This window comes from Parambassis ranga, chromosome 19 (assembly GCF_900634625.1).
Source record: "Parambassis ranga chromosome 19, fParRan2.1, whole genome shotgun sequence".
NCBI classification, from domain to species: domain Eukaryota; kingdom Metazoa; phylum Chordata; class Actinopteri; family Ambassidae; genus Parambassis; species Parambassis ranga.
This window is the reverse complement of record NC_041039.1, coordinates 11192185-11219988: the sequence shown is the minus strand read 5'-3', so window position 1 is coordinate 11219988 and position 27804 is coordinate 11192185. Positions and strand designations below refer to the sequence as shown.

At 43.7% G+C, this 27804-nt stretch overlaps 1 protein-coding gene across 3 annotated transcripts in view; it reads left to right on the top strand.

Moving 5' to 3' along the window:
• Positions 1 to 27429, top strand: part of ntn2 (netrin 2) — a 36337-nt gene extending 8908 nt beyond the window's left edge. For all 3 annotated transcript variants that reach the window (XM_028431704.1, XM_028431703.1, XM_028431702.1), the window contains 6 exons: positions 1724 to 2972; positions 12798 to 12986; positions 17566 to 17715; positions 19821 to 19874; positions 23146 to 23220; positions 23296 to 27429. In XM_028431704.1, coding sequence (XP_028287505.1) covers positions 1934 to 2972; positions 12798 to 12986; positions 17566 to 17715; positions 19821 to 19874; positions 23146 to 23220; positions 23296 to 23681 — 1893 coding nt within the window. In that variant the 5' untranslated portion in view covers positions 1724 to 1933 and the 3' untranslated portion in view covers positions 23682 to 27429. The remainder of the gene's footprint in view (positions 1 to 1723; positions 2973 to 12797; positions 12987 to 17565; positions 17716 to 19820; positions 19875 to 23145; positions 23221 to 23295) is intronic.
• Positions 27430 to 27804: the final 375 nt, after the last annotated feature.

The following is a 27804-nucleotide window of genomic DNA, read 5'->3' as shown; positions in this document are numbered from 1 at the left end:
CTGTGTTTGCCAGTTCTTTTCCTGACTATTTTTCAGAATCTTCCTCTTTCTGCCTCCCCACAACATTCCCAATCAAATCTCCTTTCTTCTCTCACCTGTCATAATTTTTACTTTCTTTTTCTTTTTCTTTCTTTCCCCCCCCCCCCCCCCCCTTCTATCTCTCCCTCTCCGAGCCTCCCCACAGCCTATTTCCTCAGATGAACATGCTGCTGATGGAAGCTGGGTCTGGATGCTAATGAGTTGCTAATTCTATCAGCCGTCTCTCTATGCCCTCCCCAGCGGGTGTCAGGCCAGCCAGCTTTACCATGGCCAGTCTTTTGATGAAGTGCTTTGGTGGATGAACTCCCGCCTGCATGCCCACTCCTCATCCTCAGATGCTTGTCATTGATTAACGTCCTTATCTTTCCTGGCATTTTTTGTATAATATTTTCATTATCAGGTCTTTAACGTTTTCTAGCTTGTAGTGGCCAAAAAGAAATCTGTATAATTCCCTCACTCTGTTTTTCTAATCTGCACTCCAGTATAAGCCAAATGCCTTAGTTTAAGCACTTGTGCGCAGAAGAGAGAGGTCCTATTTACAAGGCCATTTGGCTCCTTTTTGAAGGTTGCAAGCTTTGGACCTACACACAAGAAAAAGAACAAAACTTTTGTCCTTTTTCAGCTAGCCTTAAATCCATCTGTCTGCCTACCCCACTTGACCGGAGTGGATACAGAGGCAGTCCTTTGTTCTACAAGATGAAGAGGGATGCTGTAATAGAAGGGAGTGTGAGGGGTTGGGTGTGACTCATTGTAATTTAATAAATACCTCACAAAAGAGGGCTAGGGTGCCTTCTCAACCTCTTAGCTGACTGTTTTGAAATAGGGCTCTTCCAGATTTGACACCCAGGGAAGTAAAAAGGGGGATTAAGGAAGGCAAGGCCTCAGGCTATATACATCTCTTTCTTTGCTCCAAGGCTTTTTTTCTCCCTTGGCGCCCCAATCTTTCCCTCTTTGGGACCAAGAGGCCTGCCTTCTAACTGTGAGCACATGAATGATGCCATCCGGGTATGTATCTTGACCCACAAATTTAGGATTTGGTTTGAATAGGCTCTCAATCCTTAAACAGCTATCACTGGGTAAATTTTCTGCTTCAGTAAATGCATATTATGTGGCCTCCTCTAGGGTCAGCAATGTGCAACAATAGTCCTGCAACGGTTGATTTCCTGTACAATTCCTTTAAAAAAAAAAAAAAAAAAAATCGGCACTAAACTACAGCCAGGGTCCTCGTATATAAAATAAAAGCACCTCTCCCAGCTGAGGTTTGACCAGGGTCACACATGGTCCACTGCTTTGCGGTACCACCAGGGATTATAGGGTGACTTCTGCCATGCTGCTCAAGCATTACCAGAAGGCTTGTCCAGTTTTGACTTGAAGTTCTGAATGAGTGGCCGGCATTGAAATTCAGGATGCAGTCACTTGCAGCCATTAATGTCTCTCTTTAAATGGTCACATCCTTTCTGTTGCCCCCACCCCACACCCCTATCTGACTGTCTGATCCTCTGACAGGCTTTTACTCAGTGAAAACATTCACTTGTAATTGTACAGTACAAAAGAAAGGCAAATGTTATTTAGGTTTTAAGAAGAAGACAACATTATTTTTTATGCAATGTCACTTTCTATTTCATATCCTATTATGGTAAAAATCTGTCTCTGACCTTTGTGTTTATTTCTCTCTCTCTTACAGGAAAGACTGGTCAGCTTGAAGTGAAGGGTCACTGAGCTTTCCTTCCACTGACTCACAATCACACACACAGACAGGGGAAAGTCACACACACAGACACATCAGTGCAACTTCACATACACACTTAATTTACAGACTCTTGGCTCCATACACACAAAACCTTATCCTTGAATAAGCGTAGACACACATTCAAAAACAGGCCCTTTGAGCAGGATGAGGGGACCTTGGAGGTTCCTGCTGGGCCTGTCCCTTCTGGCGTGCTCAGCCTCCACCCATAGTGCCACCAATCCCTTTGCAGGGCAGCAGACCCCACTGGACCCTTGCTATGATGACACGGGTGCTGCCCGTCGCTGCATCCCAGAGTTTATCAATGCTGCATTTGGCAAGGAGGTGATGGTGTCCAGTGTCTGCGGCCGGCCTCCATCTCGTTCCTGCAGCGTGGTGGAGCGGGGTGATGAACGACCTTCTGTGCGCACATGCCAGATCTGCGATGCAGCTGACCCTCGTCGTGCCCATCCTGCTTCCTACCTCACCGACCTAAACTCAGCTCACAATCTGACTTGCTGGCAGTCAGAGAATCTAAACACCTCTCCACACAATGTGACTCTCACCCTGTCACTGGGTAAAAAGTTTGAGATCACCTATGTCAGCCTGCAGTTCTGTTCACCTCGACCTGAGTCCCTGGCCATATACAAGAGCATGGACTATGGCAAAACCTGGATGCCCTACCAGTTCTACTCCTCACAGTGCCGCCGTATGTATAATCGGCCCAACAAAGCAACCATCACCAAGCAGAACGAGCAGGAGGCTCTTTGCACAGATGGTCACACTGACCTCTACCCGCTATCTGGAGGACTCATTGCTTTCAGCACTCTGGATGGACGACCCTCTGGTAAAGACTTTGACAACAGCCCAGTCCTTCAGGACTGGGTCACTGTGACCGATATCCGTGTGGTGTTCAGCCGGCCCCAGCTACCTCGGGAGCTGGGACTCGGGGCTGGAAGCAACAGCGATGACCCCATGGCAGTGACTTCAACACTGCCAACTTATTTCTATGCTGTGGGAGACTTCCAGGTGGGCGGGAGGTGTAAATGCAATGGTCATGCCTCACGCTGCTTGAAAGACAAGGAAGGCAAACTGGTGTGTGACTGCAAACACAACACAGAAGGACCCGAATGTGACCGCTGCAAGCCCTTTCACTACGACCGGCCGTGGCAGAGGGCCAACGCTCGCGAGGCCAACGAGTGTCTGCGTAAGTCTGTCCCTTTATCTTTGCTTTTAAACAGTTTGTCCTGTGTAGATATCTTTTGGCAGTACTTGCATAACTTGGATTTAGTAGAACACTTGAGAGGTGATACGATTGCAGCGGGATTTGTTCTTAATCATAGGATTGTACGCACGAGAATATACAGCATAGATATTACTCAGAATTATCTTGCCAATTCCTTTTGTTTTTCTCAATAAATTCACAAATTCCTCATGATGATGGAGATGCAGTGTTATTGGACAAGTCGTAGTTGTATGTGAAGTTCTGTCAATGGTTAAAAAAAAGGGATTTAATTTAGGAAGACCTGTGCTTGACAGTCCTATGGGTAATTAATAATGTTGCCAGAACATACCGGATGGGGTTGTGTTTACACAGGTGAGGAGTTCTGGTAGCGCACAGTGGTTGAGCTGGCAACTTTTTGGCCTCTCAAAACATGAGCCCATACGCCCCCTTCATTTCTCATCAGCCTCAGGGCTCCTCTGCGGGGAAACAGGGCTACTGCTCTCAACAAAAATGCTTTCTGGCCTTGTCTTTGAAAAAAAATCTCTTTTGCACAAGCAAGTCTAAACAGTGGATGACAACAGCTCGACTCATTGGCACGCTGCTACAGCTAAGACATCCAAGAATGTTATTTGGCAGCATTTGCCTTTAACCTCAAGACATGCTCAGTAAAAGCCATCCAGACGTGCTCTGAAAGAATGCCAAGAAAAATTATAGCAATTTCTATGGCAATTGTTGTTAATGTAAATGGATTCCCTTTGTATTGGCTTAAGTGTGTCTATGATATTATTTATTTGTGTGAAATGTAGAGCATATATCATGTTAATGGCTGAACAGAGGTTTGGGATACATGCAGGGTCGCTGTTTGAAGCAGGATTTGTTCTCAAGTATGTCTTTCTTTGGTGGCAATTTTTACAGCATTTATCTGTTAGTATAAATAGACTGAGGTGGAACTTTGTTAAGGTCAATTTTGCTTGTCATAAAAATTTGTTAGCATAGGAAAATAAAACCATATTAGAAACCACTGTCCCCGTTTTAACCTTTCCCCATAATGAAATAAAATTACAACTGGAGAGAAAAAAGCAGGAGTAGAACATTGAAAAACAGTGTATATTTTTCTAACATGTTGTAATTGCCCAGTGAGTTGGCCTCAGATCACATTTAGCAGTGAACAGTGCCAGATCTGTTTAAAGGGGACAGAGAGTGACAGAGCCAGAGGAGCAAGCCTGTTTTAGCATTACATCGGCCAGCAAATCCATCCTTTCCTCGGCCTGTGCTCTGAATGCCAACTCTACCTTACTTTGGCTTCTCGAGTGTCCTTGACACCCTCACTTACTCAGGCAAACACACATATAAACCCCTCTGTAACAATATCCTGTCAATCCCTCAGTGTTTTCTGCCCCCATATTTTTTCGCACACGCCCTCTTTCAAATGTCCTGTAGCCGTTTCTGAAGTGTTACGTCCACTTCCCGTAGACCGCTCCTCTGTGGAATTGATATGTCACTTCGATGCAGTTTTTGGACTAAACAGCCCGGCTGCACTGGCCAACTCTCATGATCTAATCCCTGTGTTGATACAGGGCAGTTAAAGCCCTTTGCTAGTTGCACGCTATACCTGATCACACATCCAGACTTGCCAAAAAAAGTCAGTCCCAGTTATCCCTAACTTCATGTTCCAAAAGTCTCTTTACAGCTTATTCCGGAAGAAATGCTTCCAAAATATCTGTAAAGTAGCAGGAGAGCCTTTAAAAAGCCTCTCCAGCGCCTGTTAAAGGCTGTTTAAAATGCATCCGCCCCTCGTTGATTTCTCTGATTGCTTTTCTTTCTGACACGGCATACACATGGGAGGGGGAGGGAGGGGAGGGGATGCTGTGGTGCAAGCCCCCAGGGCATGCCACTGTGGCAGTGAGGTGTAAGTATTTAGACTGGGAAAGCATGTTAGAGTGGCATGTTACAGAGACGAGGGGTCCCTTAGGTGTCACGAGAGCCGTCATGAGGTCCTGAGGAGTGTTTGGGTTGGAGGGAGCGTTTGAGAGGTCATGATCCTTTGTGCAGTGTTGACAGAGTTAAGTTGACTGGGAGATGGTTTGTGGGTAATGAGGAATTCAGAGTGGGTAGATGCAGAGCCACATCAATAGTTCAATGTTTCAAACTCTGCCCCGTTAGCCGATTTCACCACTTTAAGCATCTTTGTTTAGATTCTGCAAGATTTTGGCCCTCAGTCTTGACTTAACCTGCATGACAAGAACACTGTCGCTAACAGGCATGTTTGATTGTTCGTGGGTTTCGCTAAATGTTTGACATGCCCCGCACCAAGATTACTGTCTCTTGGCAGCACTCGCGTACTGTCTCCAGACACAAGCCATGCACACACACGCCCATCTGCCGCCTGCCTCTCTATGAATCCTGCCTCAAGACATTGGTTTACAAATCTTGCTGTAGTAGTCAGAGAGGGCAGCCTCGTAAAGGAGCACGTCTGTTTGTGTTGTGGGAGACATGATGGAAAAAGCTTTGATTTATCTGCCCAGTGTTTGAGCCACGGGACAGAATGAGGAAACAGATGGAGAAGAGCTATTTGGTTACCGTTCGGGATGAAGTATTGGCTTTTCTGCTGGCATGGCTGATTCCTTAATGTAAATACTATATGTTGACTTAAAAATGTGAGACACTATATCATGCCATAATAGAGTCTGCCAGAGTCACTGTATAAGATGAAGAGGCCTCTTATGGAGTCAATGACAGTGTGACATCCCGAGTAGATGATAATTTATGGTGCTGTAGTAGCTCCCTGCTCCTGGCTGTGTCTGCAGCCATCTTGGCCCTTGTTTGGCTGCGGCACCAAGCTGTTCTATTCTCCAGCCCTTCCTTTCCCTCATTTGTACTAAACCTGCAGGAAGTCCAGAGTACTGCTCTGGGACACTACTAGCGCAGAGCCAGACACCATCCATCCCTAATGGACCTGCCAAGCCAGGTCTGCTCCTCAGCGGTGCTCCAGGCACAGTGGTATGCATTCATAGCATCAGCTACAGAGGTCAGGGGGCTGAATTGCCAGAAATGCAGGTGAGCTGCGGTTGGTAGCAGAGCTGGGTGTTCCGGCTCTGCTGCAGCGTTTGGGTGGGGTGTCGAATATTTTGAATAGGAAATTTGACATACTGAGTCCACAGGGGGAGCGAGTGATATGGTCCTCTGTTTTTGTACAAGAAGGGGAGTTTCCTTTGAAATTAAATCAATCGAGCAAATAAGTATCCACCGAGGACCCTTATTAAACATCAGTCCATGTCATCACCTTAAGGAAATCCCACAAATTAGTTATTGCCTTTGAAAAAGTTATTGCCTGTTATATAATAGATGCTATTAGATCATGTCTGCTATTAAAATGTGACTTTATAACGGAAGAAGGAGAAGCAAAACAGAGTTTGAGCCTCGTCGCAGGTCTGCTCGAACCTTCTCTGGAGGCTTGTGGCTGCTGGTGGGCTCAGACCTCTGTTTTTTGGAAACTAACAGCTAGAATTGACAGATAGTTTTTTTCAGCAAGAGCAATGTGATCCAGCATGTGTGTGAATGCATGTGTCAGAGGATAAGGCCAGCCAGAAACACACGCTCAGGACCATAGCTCAGATGAAGCTTTCAGATCTGCACAAAGCTGGAAAAACTGAAGACCACAGAAGCTAAAACTCTCATTTTTCTCTCTCTTCATTTTCTTCACTGACAAGGGGCAGATGGTTATTCGATGCTGATTAGAATTTCAAAACAGGCCTCCATCCTTTCACAGCATCCCCCCCTCCCTTCCACGTTTCCTAGCAAGGGCAAGCAAAGGTCAGGCCCATGTTCAAGTCGTGGAGCAGATTTGTGAAGACACTTTGTAGGTCTGATGATTGAAAAATGACCTCATTCTCACACACACACACCACACATGAAACCACAGTTTGTAAGGGTGCAAGATTTGGGCACCAGATTTTAAATCATAGCGTGAAAAGGAGCAGGATTTGTGTGCTTTTGTTCTTGTTTGTTTGGTAGGAGTAAAACAAAGCCAGCCTCACCAAGGATTGTTAGAGCCAGGAGAACTTAGCTGTGCAAATCCTAAAACTGTGGAAAATGGTGAGTTGAGATGTGTTTTAAGTGATTTTCAAAAACGTATACAGCTTTTAGTATTATATGATCTGGGGATGCTAACAAACATGAGGCCTACAAGCCTCATTTCTGAAGCAAGAATAGGAAGACAGCAGGGTTTGGTCGGTTTGATTGGTTTGTACTGCAGCTTTGCCCTTTGCCTTCATTTCTTTTGACAAAATTGCAACTTTGGTCCTTGGCCAACCCACAAGGGACTGATGCTTTTCAATTTCTATGAAGCCACCCATAAAGGCTTTCTGGAACACGGTGAAACAAATGTTAAGGACAGCGAAGTGTCAAATAACAGTCAGCTGGGTTAAAGGGCTGAATCTGCCTGTGGCCAAGTTTGTATGTGTGTGTGCATCTCTCTGCATGTGTGCCTGTGTGAGAGCCACATGTAATCTAGTAGTGCAATGTCGCGTTTCATCCCAGTGCCAAAGCAAACTGGTGGAGATGCAGTGTGTGCCCACCCTGCTCTCCCAGGCCCACATGGACTCTCTTCCACAGATGGTAGCAATCACCTCCTGAGGTGCCCATCCCCGCCGGCGCTCTCTTCCTCTCCTGTCCTTGTGTAACTGACTCTTGTCAAAAAAATTAACTCTTTGTCTACCCGTAACTTATTATTTTTTCATTTTTGTTTTTGCTGAAATCCGTCTCTTATTTCTTGTTATTTAGTTATTTGTGTTTTGGGAACGGTTTGCCTCTTTTTTATACTGTTGCAAACCCTTGTGCTCTATTGCCTGAGAAAAATATGTGGTTTTTGGCTGCTGGTGGCAGCGAGAGTCTGAAGCTAAAAAACTCAGTCTGTGTGCGTGACAGTCACTCCAACAAACAGTGGTTTTGTCTGTCATTGTGTATGAAATCGTGTGCATGCATGTGTCACTACATAAGAAATAAAAGTGATTTGTTGCCTGTTACTGACTGTGAATAGACAGACGGAGATAGTGTAAGTATTATAACCAAATGTTTCAATATGAAGTATGGTTCAAGAAAAAAGATGCAATATAATAAAATATGTTACATCACAGGACCACATATTATGACACCATATACAGATAAAAGTTGCCATAGGATCTGATTGATGCTCTTAAACAGAGTTTTAATAGGTTTTGAGCCACCATTTGTACTGCCATCGCTGGCCAAGGTGGTGAATTTACACAGTATGTTCCATCTGTCACTTTCTATTTCCAAACCAGCAGAGGCATTTCATGCATTGCCCCGAGTGGACCTCATGTCTGTTTGTGCCAAGAGTCAAGGCAAAAGTAAATCTGTTACAGTCTACCTTTTTTTCTGATTCTCCATGATAATTTGATTGCACAACATCCTCCATTTCTTCCCCTAACTGCTGGGTAATATGGAAAAAAAGTGAGACAGACAGAAAGTGAAGGCAAAGGCAGAGATAACAATGTTTAGATGTGGGGAAGTGAAGTGGACCATTGAGAGGGAACGGAGCGAAGGACTCAGCTCTCCGACTGACACCAGGCCCCCCCAACCTGGCAACCCTCCAGCCTAATCTTGTTAAAATCTTTCCCTGCCTGATGCCATCCAGAAAGAGGAGATGCAGGAAAGTATGGAAGAGGGAGAGTTATAAGGAAGAAGCTAGCAAAAAAAACATTTAGCTTTAAAGTATTTGAGATGGTCTTAAAAGAGTAAGAGAGGGGAGGGAGAGGGAAAGAAGACAGCTTACAGGAGGGGTGGGAGAGGATTTTAAGGGGACTCTGAGTTCAAAAGGGCTCCCAAGAGCCTGCTCTTAAGCCCACGGCGTGAGGCTAACCACAGAAACCAGCAGAGGGAGGGGAAGGCTGAGGCATGGTGTCAAAGCTAGATGTGAAAGTTATGTCTGTATGGAAGAAGCAGGGAAGGGAAGAACTAAAGTGGCTAAACAGGTAGAAGCTTTTGTGTGTAGAGCACAGTCCATGCAATGCACACAGCAGGGCTACAGTGTTATAGTTTCCTGTTAGTCCTCTGCTCAGAGTTTTAATTCTTTGTGTCTGCTTGTTCACATTTTATTAGAGTCTACAGAGCAAGCAGAGTTTAAGACTCACCACTGTTAGCACGGTCTTTATCGATTTGTGAGCGGTCACTACCTTAAGCTGCCTCTGGTGTGCACGTGTTTACCCACACTGTACACACCGCCTTGGCTATAATGAGGAGCTAATTAACCGGGTGTTCCCCTCTGTGCCCTGAGCAGGTGGATGGAGCAGCCAGGTGGAACTCAGCCCAAACACACACACACACGATGGCATGAGCCCATATAGCAGAGCCTGTTTGGCCAGGCGGAGAGAGAGCACCCTAAGGAGGGGTGGGCTGCAGCAGGTCTGGACTGTGGCCTGGGCCAAGAGGGGAAAGGTGGTAGTGGTGTGAGCCCTTCAGTTTTCAAGGACCAATTTTAGCCATGGGATTTGGGTTTTGCACAGGCATCCAAAATCAATTGGCTGTGCTCACTGGCTTGGCTTTGTGCAAGCTGAAGGAAAAATGAGGTTAGATTTATCCCTGACATATGGAGGAGAAGAGAGAGGGGGGGGGTGCACTCTACAAACACAAACCATTTTACATTTTATTTGTTGAGTGCAGTCTTTAAGGACCAATTTGTCAAAGCACAAATGGCAGATACGCCTGTAAGCCTGTTCAAAGCACATTGATTTGCTGAAGCACCTGTTATGATCGCTGAAACAGAAGAGTGAGGGGACTAAACATTTCCTGTCCAAAGTGTGACGAGGCCGACTCAAGCAGTTATTTCACCAAAAATGATGGCACTGTTCTGTTTGATGACAAGTTGGTGAAACAATCCTCTGCTCTAATATTTTCCAAGAGGTTGTTCCTCTTCTCTCACTTATTTTTGTGTGTCTTAGCACCCCTCATGTTGCAGTGTTTGTTGTGATTTCCACGACAACACAAGCTTTACACATCCTTGAAATCGGACGCTCACCCACGAAGGAACTACAGTCACTTGAGGATCACAGATCCTTTGTCTCCCACAGAACTCCTCTCTATATTTTGTTCAGATCAGAATTAGTGTTTCTGCAAAGCACAAGTAAGTCTTTGATATATTAATGAATTGAAAAATGGCCTTCAACAGTGTTCAGTTATCCCCGCTGAGCCTAATTTGGGTGGGGGGGTTTGCAGAGGCGGAGGTGGGGTGTCAACATGTGTGTGAGTGCGCACTCAAGCACTTCAAAACAAACCCATAAACATTCCAGGATCTTTGGGCAGTTGTAGCTTTGAGCTGAAGTTAACTACACCGTAGAAACACACAGGTATCATGCACACACTTTTTCTTTCACCTCAGCTGGCTGATTTTTTTATTTTTCTTGCATTCCTCACAGCAATTTCCATTCATGTTTTTCTGTCAGATACAAAACTGCCCCTTCTGCCAGAACCCTAATTCTCCCATTCTTCGTCCGTCACGAAATGTCTGGCTGTTGTTAAAGCCATTTCCAGCCATCACAGCTCCACATGCTAAATCATTTAAAAGGTTAAATTCTGGAGCTTTCTTTAAATTCTCCACACTTGAACATATCCTCTCTTACTCTGGACTTTGTTGGCTGATCTTGTTGCAAAAGCAGTAAATCGAGTGGATGCCATGAGAGGGCCATCGGTGCTTCAGCTGGGGAGAAAATGTGATCCATCGCTTTCATGTTCTGCTACAAGGTGTTAATGGACACAAGTGCTCGCAGCTGTGCGTATGTTTGAGATGCTTGATCACAATCACAGCACCCCACCTTGATCCCCCTCCCCTCCCCAACTGCACTCACTGAAGCTGGCGTGTTCTTTGTCACTTTTCCCCTAAAAGAAGTTGGACAGGCTGTTTTGTCGCTCAGATGCACACACACACATTTGTGCAGAGTGACTGAACCACTTACACAGCCAACGTGTCATTGATTTGCTGTCTATTGTTTTTCCAAGTAAAACATGAACAAAGTGTAAGAAAAGTAAATCTTCAGTTTAGGCACTTAACACTGCCTACAAATCCACTTTTGACAATTCTCTTAGGTCAAAGGTCAATTTTCATCCTTGGCTCCCCCACTCCACAAATTCACTGCAAAGAAATCCGGCAGTGTGTCTACACAAACAGTGCTGCCTCGATATGAATTTATACATAAAACAGTATTTCATTAACTGCAAGATTCCATACAAATTGAGCCACATAATAACCAGATGGAACTGGGAAACAGTCTGGGAATGTGCCCCCACCCCCCTTTTTCCAGGGTCTGCAACTAGGGAAAACTGGGCCTCTTTCCCAATCAGGTGCCAGGCTTCCCTGTGAGTGTGGATAGAGATGCATATTAGGCATGTTGCACACTGCTTACATAAAACCTGTGGTATCAATTTTATTTAAAATGAGTCGCTGTGCATAAAAGAAACATTGCTCATTCATCACACAAGTATACTAGAAAGCAGTATAATAACACGACTACACATGTACGGTATCTGCAGCCTTGTGTGTGTGGGAATAGTTGAAGCCTGAAGCCACTGCTGCTTGCTGTAGCTTCATATTTACTCTTCAGGCACTACAGGTCACTCCAATCCCAGTTGCATGTTATCTGAGCGGATGCATAAGAAAATACACGACATGTATCTAACTATTTCCATCAGTGTTGTCAATTTCAGTTTTCTGTGCTGCCTCCTCACCAGACACCACATTGAACAGAAAAGCCACACACATAAAAGCTCCCCAGTCCCGCAGCCTGTCTGTCTTTACTTATTCCCCCCATTGTTGTGTCTCATTCTATTCTAAACATTCACTGTTTGTGAAATCTATTTTCTCGAACATACTCCCATCTGACTAACCTTAATTAATATCACCTTCTGTTGTGATCCTCTAATAATCCTCCTTCGCTATAACTGTTGACATTTTTGGTCAAACAGCTCTGCTCTTGTTTACCCGGTTTCCAATTTATCTGCGGATAACTTTGAACTGAAACCGAGCTCCGTAACAGTCAACTTTGAAGACATGGCCAAGTCTTCAGGTCCCAGGTCTGACTCTGATTTAACTAGCAGAGGGTCTGGATCAAACTCTCTTAGCCAAACAAGAAGGGCAGGTTTCTCATTAGAACACTCAAATGCAAACCTCACATGTAGACAGGGAACAGAGTTTATCAATAATGTCAGAGCTGGTGGATGTGGTCTTATGTGGGGGAATCAATGGAAAGAATCGTGAGCCAAGGAGACATCAAGGAACTCGTTGGATTTCATGTGGAACTGGGAGGGGCTGCGAAGAGCTATAACCTCACTTCACATTCCCATATATCCTGCTCGCCTCATTTAGAAGACAGCCAACTCGAGCCCATTCCTTTATCTGTACTGGCCTTTCTTTTATTAGATCTTAGAAGTCTTTGCTCATCAGTGATTCATGAAATTAATGTCTCTCTTTCCAGTGATTAATAACTAATGGGCTGAGAGAAACTGAATTCATTAATTATGAAATGGAGAAAATGAGCTCTGCAAATATTACTTTTGATTGATGAGTTCTGGAATAGCAGCCAAGCACACAGCCACAGAGTAGATTATAAAACACTCACTACTACACTGCCTTACTGGAAAAACTATCTCAGCTTGCCTGTGATATAGAACTACGTTTTTTACTGCAATGCACATTTCACCTTGGTGAACTTAAGACTCTTGGAGAAATGCTTGAATGTCATTGTATCCAACTGGCCTATGCAATAACACAAGCACTGTTCCCTTTTCCCTCTGCAGCATGTAACTGCAACCTGCACGCCCGCCGTTGCCGATTCAACATGGAGCTGTACAAGCTGTCAGGGAGGAGAAGTGGAGGCGTCTGCATGAACTGCCGTCACAACACTGCAGGACGTCACTGCCACTACTGCAAGGAGGGCTTTTACAGGGACATGGCCAGACCAATCACTCACAGGCGGGCCTGCAAAGGTAAGAGTCCAAGAAGCTGAAAGAAGTGCTTATACAGTTTTTTCCAGTGTGCATGTATGTGCATCAATTGTCTGTGTTGGGTAACTGAAAATTGTAAGCGTGTCTGTCTGTTCGAGAAACTGAACAACATCGGCCTTTGTACAGCACCTCAGTCTCAGGGTCTAAGGAGGAGCAACACTAGAGGGTGGTGCTTCTTTTTACAGCATGAAGTGAGCTGCTGAACTAGAAGACGACCCCAAGCTGAGTCAATATGCAAAATATGACAAGACCCAGATTGACGAATGACATGCACAAAAATAAAGACCACAAATGACCAAGGAGTTCAAATCTCCTTGGACACTGATGAGAACAAGAATTGACAAGTCAAGGGACAATCAGCCATTTTCCAGGTGGATTGTGAGAGATTTATCCAGAAAATTGTAGCCAAGGGTGCCACCTGGGTCTTCCTCTCCTAAAGAGAGGTGAAAGAATAACCAAAAATAAAAATGTTGAACGGAACATAGACTGACTACATCTTTTCTAGGCCACCACTCCCATATCCCCACTTTTTTTTTTTGGTCTGCTGTAAGAATAAGAGTATAAAACCCATTTTTTCTGGGAAGGAATTACCAGCCACAAGTATTCATGAGCATTAATTTTGTGTCACATCAATCATTAATAGCGTTTCGAATACTTTTATGAATATTTAATCATATGAAAACCTAAGAGTTTATTACTTTAAGCTCAGTTTGACATTTCTTTTGGCAGCAGGCGGTGCACAGTGTTTACAAAATGTTCAAACAAAGGCTGATTGAGATATTCTAACCCTACTAATACTTGTGTAATCCTGTCCTTTCTGAGAAGTGTAAAAGGAGTAACATGCAATGATTGGAAACATATGCAGTCATGGTAAATTTCAATAAAAAAAAATAAAAATATCAGCATGTCTGATTTGCCATACCATAGAGAGAGAGAAGCCAGTTGATACTATGCCCGAAGCTTTTCTGGCCATCCCACCAAATGTTTCCCCACACATAGTATTATCATTTGACCAAGGCATTTCTCATGGGGAAAAAAATATATTTTATTATTTCACATTTGCAGTGAATATTTTTCATCCTGGATATATTGCAAAAATAACACAAGTTTCCTGAACTAGTTGTTGAGGAAAATATTCAAATAAATATCTCAGCGTTTTTACCCCGGCTGATTCTGATGAAGGTAAAGAATCACTTCCAGAACATAGAAAAACAGTATTAGCCGCCAGCACTCACAGCCGTGAAAATCTTTTGGTCGAAATTTCACGGCGAGAATCTCTCACTGGCTTCTGCTCAGTTTTCCCTCTGTGGCCGACCCAAACTGAAACCCAACACCGGGAGGTTAGAAATGGCATGATATCAGGCCACATTCACCCATGTTAGCTGCACTGATGTCGAGCCATTCATCATGTAATGGCAAAAACTCCACAGCAACTTGGTCACATACCATAAAACTGAAGTCATTTGACCTGTTACTGCACCGAAACAATAACAGAAAGAGATCTGCTGCAGTCCTGACAAGAGATCAGTTCTGAGGTGTTTGTCCCTCTGTACAAATAGTTTCCTCATCTTCTATTTCCTGCGGTACCTAGAAGCATAATACTCTCGCACACATGCAAGACCCCCTGACACCACAATTTGTTCCTATCAAAGCCTAGTGATGAGGTGATAAACAGTTTATCGCTCTCCTTCATAAAGACTCCAGATGTGACAGGAATTAACGTCCAGAAAGGCTCTCCTGAGCCGGCCGCCTCCATGATTGATCAGAGCAATTCCACAGCCCTCTAGGAGATGTCATTTCCTTTGCCTGAGCATTTGCTCTCTTTTTTCATCCTCAATGGTGCCAAGACTTTTCACTACACATTTAAAACCTTTGTCTATCTCTCTCTGTGTTATCCATGGTTTTGATCTACACATGCCCTAGTTATGTTAGAGGTCAGAGGTGGGATAAAGGCTGAAGGAGGCAAGTGTCATGTCTGAAATGGACAATAAAATACAGGTGTTTTACGAAGGGGAGACATGAGGGTGGAGGAGGAAGGGGCCGTGTCTGTTTCTAATCAAACTGGCTTTGAGTAGGTGTCTGTACAAACTCCATATGAAGAAAAGTAAACACACATTCTTCTTTGTGTACTAACATCACAGTTCAAAGTGGGTCTAACTTTGACTTTCAGGCTGACCAATGATAAACAGCATCGAAAATGAGGCTACAAAGCAATATTGGCTAATAAACCACTTTTGCTGCTTCTAATTATTATTATTTTAAATGCTATTAAATTGTGAACATTACTCTCAAAAGTTCATCTTAACTAGGAAAATAATCACATTGTATTTTTTTTATTTTTTTATTTATTCTCACAGAGAACAAGCCAGAAGACACATAACACATTTCCAGTTAAGGGTACAAATAACACCATTTTATCCAAATGTGGCGGCTGCCAATACCGGCAGACAAAAAGCAGTCCTCACCGGCACTTAGGTCCATATGCACACACACACTCGCAGCCACATGCACTGAGTAACACAAATTAGTTAAACTGAGCAAACGCCTGTCAAAAGACTACAAATCCCAACGCAGGGACTGTAACGTCTGCAGTCACACAGGCTTGAAAAGTCATCAACATCTGAGGACGTTTTTACGGCTTCTTAACTGGCTCTAGCCCCTGCACATAAAACTTCAGAAAAGCTGTTTGAGGAGGAGAGCCCCCCCCTCCCCCCCCATTCCCCACCAACATCCACATCTCCATCCTAGCCCCTCACAGCCCCATTCAGGCCTGGCAATTGCTGGTTGTTTACTGAACTGTGTGGACACCGGCAGTAAACTCTGGAGTCTTAACGGTCTATGACTGTTTAGAAGGGAAGTGAGAATGTCAAACATTATTCACATCTTGTTTATACTGAGTGGGTTGATAGCCTGTGCTGTTCAGTGATCAGTGAGGAAAAACAATGGTTTGTCAGTGGCCTTGCTTCGCTACATGTCTCGGCAAGCACAGGCCAACACACAACTCGTATCCAACGGATCAGATGACATGGGTTTGTCCCACATTGGCTTTGGACGCATCATTTCACTGGCTAAATAACCCCCAAATTTATCTGAAAGCAATTACACCTTATAGATCATCAGTTTAAAGTGACAAACTATACCAGATCTAAGACTATTTAACAAACTCTGATTGCCATTACTGGTTTGACCCCTGGCACCCAACCCTGCCACATGCATCTCTGCATTCTTATAGAATCACAAAACTCAAAAAAGTGTCATTTAAGCTTCAGTTTCATTTAGAATTTCCTGGGAATTTTTGCAGAAACTGAAGCATCAGATTTATGCGCACAGCTTCAAACACAACGCAGCCACTCTGACACCTGTAGACTGCTCGCCCTGTCGGAAAAAGAAAGAAAAGTGTTTCTGTAAGATCTGAGCTGCAGTTAATCTCTCCTCACCCCACCACCCGACACACACACACGCAAAAACACTCTTGGGTCAATTTCAGACACTGAAACGCTCCCTTTGCCCAGTCAACAGGTGGTAAGGTCCTCTCCTTTGTTGTAGCAGCTAAAACATCCCAGGCGCAAATAAACACATTCACAGTCCTGTCAGGTGACGGGAAGAAACAATGGCATGTTAGCAGCTGCCTTTTTCTGGCAAGCTCTGTAGTAAACTGTTGGGTTACAGGGTTTTTCCCCCAAAGTGTAATTTTGTCCTTTTTCTTGTCTTTTCTTGATAATCGTGGACAATTACAGCTATTGTGTTACAGTCTTGTAAGTGTGCCTGAGTCATTTTGCATTGTGTTAAAAATAAGGGGGAAAAGCTGAAATATCACCTTGATTTAATGGTTTGTTTCATTTTTGGCAGCATGTTCATAGATTAGATGGACTTGTTTTATTCTGGCCAGCAGAAAACAATCAGTCACACACAAGAGGATTATTCAAATAGATGAAAAGTCTCATAATTGTTTCTATATGACACAGATTTGTTTGTTTTTTAAGTGCACAGTTTGGTTAGAATCACTGCTGTTTATGCTGTTAAGAGACTGTTTTTGGGCCTACTCGCTTCCTACTCCTCCTCTTAAGAGATGTTGCCCGACATTCGTGTAAAACTTTGCCAAATGGCTTCAGTAAAATACCCGATGTTGGTTAGAGTGACTTAGAATAATAAATAAATCACCTAGAAGCAGAAAAAACTCATAAAAGTCTTGCCAAAGTGAGGTGACCGTAGCATTGCTTGTTGCTGTTGGCATTCGCAGGGCATCAACTGAACTTTCGGGAAGTGATGAAACAGCAGAGCGTGTGTTACCAGACAGGCACACAGCAGTTAGAGAGGAAACAAGCAGAGAGGAGGACCTTAATGTCCTGATGCACAAACACTGCCTGCTGGCAAAAAAAGAGAGAAGATTACAAGATTTAACCCAGTGCCCTGCAGAGACTTTGTCATATCCGAGGATAGGTCGATGTCTAGTCTGTGCCATTTTTGGCAACAACTTTAAAGTATTGGCTTCTAATCTATGTTCTGTCTCCTCTTTGTTGTGTCACCCTTTTACACCTATACACCACCCCCCCCACACCAGCCTGTGACTGCCACCCTGTGGGAGCAGCGGGCAAGACGTGCAACCAGACCACAGGACAGTGTCCCTGCAAGGACGGTGTCACCGGCATCACCTGCAACCGCTGTGCTAAGGGCTACCAGCAAAGCCGCTCACCCGTGGCCCCCTGCATCAGTAAGTGAATCACACCCACACATACAGCTATCAGTTACAACATACGGCACTAATAACCCAGATTGCGTCTCTGGTAATTTTATCAGCTTCAAGGTGACTCACTAGATACAAAACTGAAGCTCCATTGTGAAGAATATAATAAGACAAAAGGCATAGCACATAGCCAAAGCGTGGAGATTACAGAACATAATTGAAAGCACACTACTCTGTAGCCTCAAGACTTTCTGGCAGTCTGACAGATACACCCAGTCCCTGCAATGAATATATATGGTACATGTGTTCTGTGGGTTTGCATGGCCACTGAAAATGCAATGATAATTTCATAGAGAACAGCCATGTGCCAAACAAGATCCCAGATGTAAAGTCAGGCTCAACTGAAACACGATCTATGGTAAGAAGTTGAAGTATAGTGTTGATTTTGGTGCGACTCAGTGGAGAGACGATAGAACTCGGTTTCTGTTATTCCACTTTCTGTCAGTGTGTGTAGTAGGCTGTATTTTGGATGTCGACTACATCAGGTTTTTAATTTCCTGTGACAAGTGTGCGTGTGTGCGTCCGTGTCGGTTATGAGTTTCGCCAGTGGTGCGGCACATGCAGGCATGTGTAATATGGGGCAACTCTCACAACACATGCACACACTCTCAAATAGCATATCGTGCCACACTGTACCACATGGTGCCATGTTGTTTCTGTCACATGCAGCTCCGGAGCAGATGGCGGATAGGCGACAAGGAGAAGACCACTGTGGTCATGGATGGCGGACCACACGCTCGTTTGAGTGCCACTGAACCGTCTACTTAAACAATAGTGGGCATGTTCAAGCATTGCGCATTTGGATCCATTACGAATCGTGTTAATGACAACTGCGTTTGCCAGTATGGCCTCCTGGTGAGAATCTTACCTCCTCCTGAGGCTCGTGTAACCCAAGACAGAAGACAAGCCCATTAAGCTGCCAATTAGTATGATGGCAGCAGCCCACATCTGAATGATCCTTTCATCATCTGTCTATCTTCATAAGATGAGGCCGTGGGGGCACACCGACTTAGAGTGGCTTCTAGCAGCTGCGCCTGCCTTCACAAAGCTCTGTGCCCTTGTTTGTTTTTGTTGGCAGGGTGTCCATAATTTTAGAGAGACAACTGCTCTTTTGCCGCAAAACAGCCATCCAAGAACACCCTCCCCTTTCCCCCCAACACACTCCTACTTACTTGGTTCAGACCCTCAACCTCCAAATCCAATCAAAAGCAGATCCTCTGGGTGGATGCTAAGTCGGTGTTCCAGTAATTCTGTTTACGGTAAAAGCAGGAGGGCCTGTTGTTAGCATTAGCATTTGTATTGGAAAGTTGCATATGATTAAAGGAGAAGTCCTGGAGGAATTCCACAAGGCACTTTTTAGTGTAGCCAGCGGGCACAGCAAGGGAGGGCTGCATCTGTCTCAAGATGATCCAACCAAAATTGCCCCCTTGCCATCTGTCCATCTGTCTGTACATGCTTGCATGAAGCTTACACAACAGTGTTAACCCGGCATCTGTTTGGGGGAGGACGAGACCAATCTAGCATAGCCACCTTTCCATTTTAATCAACTTCCCTCTCAGATGTTTTGACTTTGAATGCACTGAACTCTTCATTGCATCTGCTCTGACCCTCCATTATTCCTTCCACTTATACCAGCTCAAGAAGGATCTTTCAGTGTATTCTTTGAAAATGGTGGCGAAACCAGGACATTAGTCGATGGCATGCATGGTTTGTTTGAGCCTGTCTTCCCTCTCACCACCAATAAGTACGGCTGTCAGTCTGTCAGTCTGTCAGTTTTTATCTAGAATTCCTGCCAGTGAATCCCTGCATGTTTCTATGTGCATAGTTGACATCCAAATCCAAATCTACTGTAAGACAACTCTGCTGTTTTCTCTGATTGACCTTCATGAGCAAGAACATTTTCTACTTTTTCTCAATATGTTGTTGAGGGAATATTAACAAAATCCATCCAATCCTTCTAATGAATTCCGACACATCCTACCCACAAGCTTGGTCACTTCAGACTGACTTGAAAGGTATGAATTTACGTTTAACCAGTGAAATAACTTCTCTTTCTTGTGTGTGTGTTACAGAAATCCCCGTGGTCAACCCCACAGCTGTGGTGAGCAGCACAGAGGAACCAGCAGGTTAGTGTACACTCTCTGCACCTCGCCCATGAGCACCACTGCTTTATGAGAGGAACAAAAACATATTTTTTAAATATTTCTGGACAGGAGTTTTAAGGTGTGGAATAAATATTAATAGAGGGCGGGTCCTGCAAAGAGAACGTGCGCAGTGGGGACGGTAGGATTTTTTCCATTGTCTTAAAAACCTGTGTCCTTGGCACAGTTTTCCCCCTCAACCATTAGCCTGAAGTTAGTGGAGCCTCGCTGTGCAAAGCATAGCAGCAGCAGCAGCTTAAAGCTAAGGCCAGCAGATAGGCAGCAAAGGTGATTAGTTACAGTTTAGCTGGGAGATATAGTGGAAGGGAGAGTTCTGAGGCGTGAAAGGAGAGTTGGCAAGTGACTGGGGGGAAATTTGTTCAGTCAAAAGCTCCAATTTAGGCTCCGGTCATTTACCTCGTCCTTATTTTTCATTCTGCGACTGTTTGATTTGAATGATGGTGTTGATTTGGAAACATTGATTCATTAGTAGGTTTATAACATATATCATCACTCATGACTTAAACTCACGCCCCCCCACCTCGCTATGAATACTTCACTGTAATAGTTTTATTGTTTTCATTTCCTTTCTCCTGTAAAAAACATTTTTTTCTAGAAACCTCACTATGAATTTGTAACTTGACTTACATTTCAAAGGTTAAATACTGTACAGATGAGGGGGTTTGAGATGTTTATAATGGCTGATGCTCCAGCTAAACTTAAGATTCACACAGAGGTCATACAGTCTAAGTACACAGAAAAGTACAGTTAAATAAAATATATATAAAAAGAGATGTGTCAATGCATGTGCTGCAAATATAACAGAAACATGATTCTCTACTCATAATGCAAGCAGTGACATTACATCTGATGAACAACTTTGTTCATTCTGCCTGCCTTCCATTGCTTGTTTACTGCTTCCCCTGGGAAAATGCTACAGGCTCCAAGAACACAACAGTCATTGATTTCCGATTCAGCTTCCACCAAACACTCCCCCACTCCCACCCCACCCCATCCTTCTCCTTCCTAAACTACCATAGAACGAGCTCCACTGTCACAAACCTGAGGCCCGCAAAAAATCTTTTTGTGTAAGGGGGCGGTGGATGCAATTTGTCCTTGTCATGGCACAGTGAAAGAGGCTCAAGGGAAAAAGGGCATCGGCAGCCCTGGAGCCAACTGTGCATGTTTTTTTTTTTTTTAGTGGGGGCTGGTCTTCTGGGTCATTGGGCGATTCACCAAGAGTTTTTCCAGGTGAACAGCCAGCAGTAAGATTTTTCACAGGAAACCACACACACACTGTCCTCCAGCCAGTGTTTCATCACTGATAACGCCAGGACAACCACTGTATACTGCACACACACACAGAGCATTCTAATGAAAGCCATACACAACAATATTTAACATCACTGATTTAAATTTCAACGCGCACACCTGCACATGTCTGTTCCTCATCTTTTTTTTTTTTTAACATCATTGTCTCAGGATTATTATCTGCACTCTCTCTCTCTCTCTCTCTCTCTCCTTACTTTTCTGCCCACTCTCTGGCTAATAAAATCTCCCGCGCTCTGATATACAGCCAAACCTACTAGACACTTTTATGGGCTCTTTGGTCCCCCGTTTCTTCCTCCTCCTCAAATCATTCCCCCAAAAAATGAACAATGCAACACCCTGAAATCTCTCTTTTTTTCTTGCTCCTTTTTGTGTCTAATTGGGGTATTTCATGTCCAGCAATTTTATTCAGTTTGCCTTGGAACGTAACATGACTTGAATGGTTTTTCTTTTGAAGGCAATGAGAAGCCTGACCGCAGATACCAGTCCAGTTACCAGCATGTGGTTTTTCAGTTTCATGCCCTGACATTCCTAGTGAGCAGCACGGTCAGCTTTTCATGTCCCCCTCTCTCTCCTCCTCACCGAAACCAACTGTTGGAAAAAGACCTTCACGGCATTCCCTGCAATTTTACCCCATCATATGTTTTTCTTAACTTTGTGTCCTTCTCATAGTTTTGTAATTGAAATAAGTGGATCCAAAAAAAAAATTCGACAGTTCAGTAAATCCAGTGGCATCCAGTCAAGTACACAAGAGCCGCACTAATGATCAACAGTGTCTTTTTCTGTCTGCTTCCAGTAGCAGCCGTTACCATGAGCACTATTTGAAAAACACAGGATTCTTGACATTGTTTTCGAACATGAGCGCTTTCATCTGTTCTTGAAAGTTCTTCTAATTTTGCTTATCGTCTCCGCTCTCTCTCTCTTACAGCTGATGGAAAACGGATTTTTCCTACAAAACTTTAAAAGTTGAAATGACAAAATCAATATTTCAGCATCTCAACAAAACAAACCACAGAAAGTAATTACAAGCATGTGCTCCTAAGCCTTTGAAGAGTTTTTTTCTTCTTTTTTTAATCTGAATGGACCTATCTCCAACCTTCCTGTCATTGTGAAGATTGTCAAACTACAAATAAATTCAATAATTTTCAACTGTTGTTTCAGGTATGCTTTGGGTCATAGAACAGAGGAAGGAGCGGTGAAATCCAGGGGCAACTTTACAAGCCTGTTAGTCAAAAGCTGTGCACAGAAAAGCCAGCTCTCGTGGATACGTGACCACAAAAACCAAACAACGGCTCGTTTTAGAGTCGGTCAAGAAGAAGAGATCTGAGATCGGTCAGTCAGCCAAGAAATCAATTTTAACTGTCACAATCATAAAAGTAACACCTCATCACTGGCAACCCCACCTACGAATGGTCAGCGGAGGTCATCTGTCCAATGTGTGGTCTAAGTTGTCACACTGGCAGCCAAGGCCTGTTCACATCCATCCAACCATGACCTGCTTCCACCGCGCTCTGTCTTTTCTCAAGATCCCAGAAAACATGTCAAACTGAACACTTTTACTCCTCTGGTATGTTTCACTTGCCTCTCAGTACTGGCTGTTGCAGTGGCCTGATGTGTGATTCATCAGAAGTTGTATTTTAACACACAAAAATCAAACCAAGCTCAACATTATCCAACCTGCTTCAATTTTTCTTGGAGTCTTAGGCTATATATGCATCTTTGTGAGCACATATAAAACAATGTAACATGTCCATGTGTCTGCATGTGCAGAAAAAAAGCACATGGTGATTTATGCTGAGGCTGTTCAGTGTGTTTATTGGTGGTTTCACAGTACATAACAGTTCACAGTGTTTTGTCACACCAACTTTGCACTACAGTGTGCCAAGAGTGTGCAAGTGAAGTGATGGAGTTGTCCTTGTTTTTGCAGATTGTGAGTCCTATTGTAAACCAGTGAAAGGCAACTTGAAGATCAACATGAAGAAATATTGCAAGAAGGATTATGGTAAGAGAAAAGCAGTGATTGTGGGAATTGTTAAATGTTTTAGAAGTACTGACTCTCTCGTGAATGTGTTCTCAGCTGTCCAGGTGAATGTCCTGGACATGGAGACGGTGGGAGATTGGGCCAAGTTCTCTGTTAGCGTGGTGTCAGTGTACAAAAGCCGTGGCGAACCCTTGAAGCGAGGGGACAACATCCTGTGGGTGCACATGAAGGACCTTGCCTGCAAATGTCCCAAGATCCAGATGAGCAAACGATTCCTGGTGATGGGCGGCAGCGAAGGAGGGACGGGCACGGGGACAGGCCCAGCAGTCGGGCCTGGAGGCGGAGCCACGGGTACGGCAGCGGAGCGCATTGGTTTGGTGGCTGATAAGAACAGCCTGGTGATCCAGTGGAGGGACGTTTGGACGAGGCGCCTGAGGAAGTTCCAGCGCAAAGAGAAGAAGGGGAAGTGTAGCAAAGCATGATGGGAAAGCAGCGTCCGTCCCTACCTCTCCCTCCATCACACACCTTCATGAACTGTTGACTTCTTCTCCCCCTGAATCATCCGCCTCCTCCTCCATCGTGGGAACACTGCAAATTACAAAGACTGCATGTACCCTACCACATTTTGTGTATATTGTATAATTATTTTTATTTTCCAAGTTTTGTCTTTGTAATGCCACTTTTTGTCTTTTTGTCCAATTGGTTTGCCTTAAAAAGGGACCATTAAAAAGGGTTTGAAGTGTAGACAAAAGCAGGCGCCTTCCCTCACCTGACGACGACAGCGGAAATGTCCACTCGTAATCTACAACCCCGTCCACTGCCACTGTGTTTCAGTCCTCCCATAAAAGACTGCACACTTCAGAGGATTTTATTCCACAGCGTTTGTCACTTCAGAAACTGACTGATTTCAGCAACAAGACAAGCTGCCTCACGTTTCATTATTGAAACAACTTTGATCAGCAAGCTGGACCACCTGACAACCTCTGATGAAATGGGCCTACTTGCTGCAGGTCTTTGGAGTAACTTAAAAAAAAATCCCATGAGGAAACAAGGGCTCCCTTTGCAGGGACTTTTTTTCCACAGCGAACCTCAGTCACACCACCACTGCTGCTGCCACCACCACCAAACAGCCCTCACAGAACAAACTGCACATGTAAGCTTGAATATCTACACATACGTGAAGCCACTGCTCATACCAGAGTTTGTATTCCTTTTGTGGCCGATTGTTCTCACATCCATCCATATCCATTTTTGAGGTGTATCGTTTTGTTTCATGTTAAGCAGGAAGAAATTCTATTGGCATGTATGAGTCACATTACAGGCCTCCAGGGCTGTGCCTCTTCACCACTAGTCCCTCTCATGAGTGGTTTCTCAAGTCATGCATCACCATTGTGACTCATTGCTTGTCACTTTTTGTGGAAGGAAGATTAAGCAGTATGGACAAATGGCTGGAATTTCAGAACAATACCAATATTTGCAAGGAGACTTTTTTTGTCACGCTTATGGATAATGTCTTCTACTGGGTACTGGCCTTCCAGATGTTTAATTTTTTTGTCATTAAATGTCTGGACATTTTCAGATGTGTGTGAAGACCGGCATACTTTTGTTTGCCAAAATAAGAGATTGAGTTCTTTTTCATGCAGTAAAAAAAAAAAAGAAAGAAAAAGATAAAAAAACAAGCGGGACAAACAACATAGATGTGTTTTTCTCCGGTATATTTTGACAAAATGAATGAGGCTGGAAAGTTTCACTGATTGTATTATTATGACATGAGAGGATCATATTTCATTCCTCGTGTGCGTTGTTATGTTTGCATGTTTGTGGTTTTTGCTGGTCCATCAAACCCATACAGTGAGCAGAGGGAGAACAAAACTAATATGAGCATCAAAATCCGAAGAAAAACTTCCCTTGTCATCTTCCACCACTTGCCCACCCAAACGCACAACCCTGTCATCCTCCGCCACATAAGAGCAGTCAGTTTTAAATTTAATTAAGAGACCACGAAAGTCAGAGACCACGAAAGTCAGGATTGACAACAACAACCAAAAAAAACAGAGAGACCAGTCTGGTTGCTTTAAGGCTTTCTATCTGCCTTTTGCTGTTATTTCATTTTGTGAAGGACATTACAATTTATTTAAATAGAGAACAAGATAAACACAGAGTTTTGAGGGGCACATCATCCTAGCATGGCGGCTAGTGTGCCTACAGACATGTCATGCTAGCTGGTGGTTACGCTCCTTTGGCTGCAGCGCTATGTTTGGTTTGTCATCCCTCCAAAAGTGTCTCTCCTCTGCTCTCGTGTCTGTGTCAGCCACCGCCCTCCCTGAACTCTCTTTCTAACCCATTCTGCATGTTGTGTGTTTAGCGTGTTAGACAAATGACAACACAAAAATATGGTGCCATGGTCCTCTGTGATGTCTAGTACTGCACTGTACTGAACTGAGATTGTAAGTCGGACTCTTACACAATACGATGCCGTGGATTGGACGTTATTCAAATAACTGTGGATCTTTATGCTTGTGTATCATATTCCAAAAACAAACTTGTAACCAAAATGATGAGAAGAACAAAACGGATAGCCCAAGACAAAATTTCCACTGATGGAATTTCACAAAAAATGCAGAACCAGACAGTCCATTATTTGTGTGTTGGGCTGTCCACAGTGGCCTGTCAGACAGGTGGTGTTACAGCAGCACTAGCCTCCATACCGCCTGGTAACATGAGAATGGCATGACACATTTATGATGAACGGTCAAACTACGTGCCTGTGAGGCCAGTCTGGCTACTTGAGTGCCCAACACACTAATGGAAGAACAGCATGAACTACTGAGGGGAAATTGCACCTCTATAGAGGCAAAGTTCAAGCCCTGCATGTGGATCAGGTGGGAACTTAGTTTGGAAAACATTTGTATGGTGGTCAAATTTTTTTTTTTTTTTTAAATGTTAACTATAAATATTTTCAGGTTATATATATATATATATATATATCCAAATGAATCATGTGATTTGGCAACAAAGAATGCTGAGTTTTGGAGAATCATTTTGGGAGTTCAGTTCCACAATATATACATCACAAAAGCTGTTGTGTCTGCAATTGATACTTTTTTCTTCAAGAATTCAGCATAAAGCATACAGGTTATGGCCATCTTTGAGACATTACAATAATTCGTAGTATGTTGCACAACTCAGAACAGACCACTGTACACCTTCATTTTCCAAAATAGGATCACGTGGTTAACCAGGTAGAGGTTAGACTTTGCCTCTACACACTCTGCATTTTCCTTTTCTTAAGTGCTCACCCTGAATGTTGAGGTAAGAGGTATAAGAGGTTAAAAATCTGATTTTTTTTTTAGCTCTTGTGAAAGCTATTCAGTGAGCCTCATAGGGAGAGCTGCCCCGTTGTTTTACATTAACAAGCCCAGCAGCTTGGCAGTGGAACTGAGGCCATATAACTCCTTTACTTTGTTCCCCCTGACTTTTGCAGCATTTAGCATTCACAGGTGTATGCGTGCAAGTTTGTGTGTTTAATTAACCTTCCCAAACAAAGTGAAAAGTGCAGAGAACTCCCATTAGGGAGGGTCGACTTTTTGGCAAACATCTAAACAACTATCGTTCACATTTCCTCCTGTTTTACCTTCATCCGCATTTTGCTTGCTTCATAAGTCTCGATTTGCATTTTGTAAATATGTACTGAACTGCCTCTGGCATTTATGTTGTCTTTTGTAAAGCGTCACTCAGCCCTGGATGACTCTCAACAGTTATGGATGTACAAACCAGATGATTATGGATGTTATATGGATGTAGAAACCAGGAACATATGCTTTTGTGATCACGACCAGAAGATGTGGTTCAGATATACACAGAACGTATTCCTTTTTGTTTTATGTCATTTCCAGACAACAACTGCCCTGTTGTAAATGACTTTGAGGTGAATCGAGTAAAAACGTGTGACTGGTTGGACCCCTTGCTTTTCCCAAAGATGGACACAACAGCCCACCATGTCCTGTTACATTAATGTCCCGGGAATAATGGTTCATTCACACAAAGATTGTCCGCCTACCTTTCTTTGGGGGGAACAAAGGGATTCTTCCCTCAGACCAGAACTGCTTTTCACCTCTGATATTATCAAAGTCTTCCTTGTACATTTTCCTCTGAGGCAATGAACCACTGATTTTTAATCTAAATGGTACAAAAATAAATTATTAGTTAATAAACTATTTGTTGTGTTGATCATCTGTCTCTTTAATAGCAGCCATTAGCCCGAACAACGGAAATGATATAAAATTGATATGTGTGTGTTTCCCATTGGAAAGTATGCTCACATCGAGTGGGCACTGCTCTGGTATGTTTCCACTTACAAGGGACAGATGGGGGTTTGAAGGGGAGAGTATTGGGGTAGAGCAGCTCACCTCCACTATGAACACAGCAAGAGCTACGGCTCTGTAAATAAACAATGTGCAGTGCGCACACACACACACACACACACACACACTTCAATGTGTGCCTCACCTCAGAGGAAATCCAAATCCCAAGTCAGACCCGAAGCAGGAAACTCCTTACTCCCTTTCTCTTTTTTCCCTCCTCGCTCACCTACAGTCTCCTCTC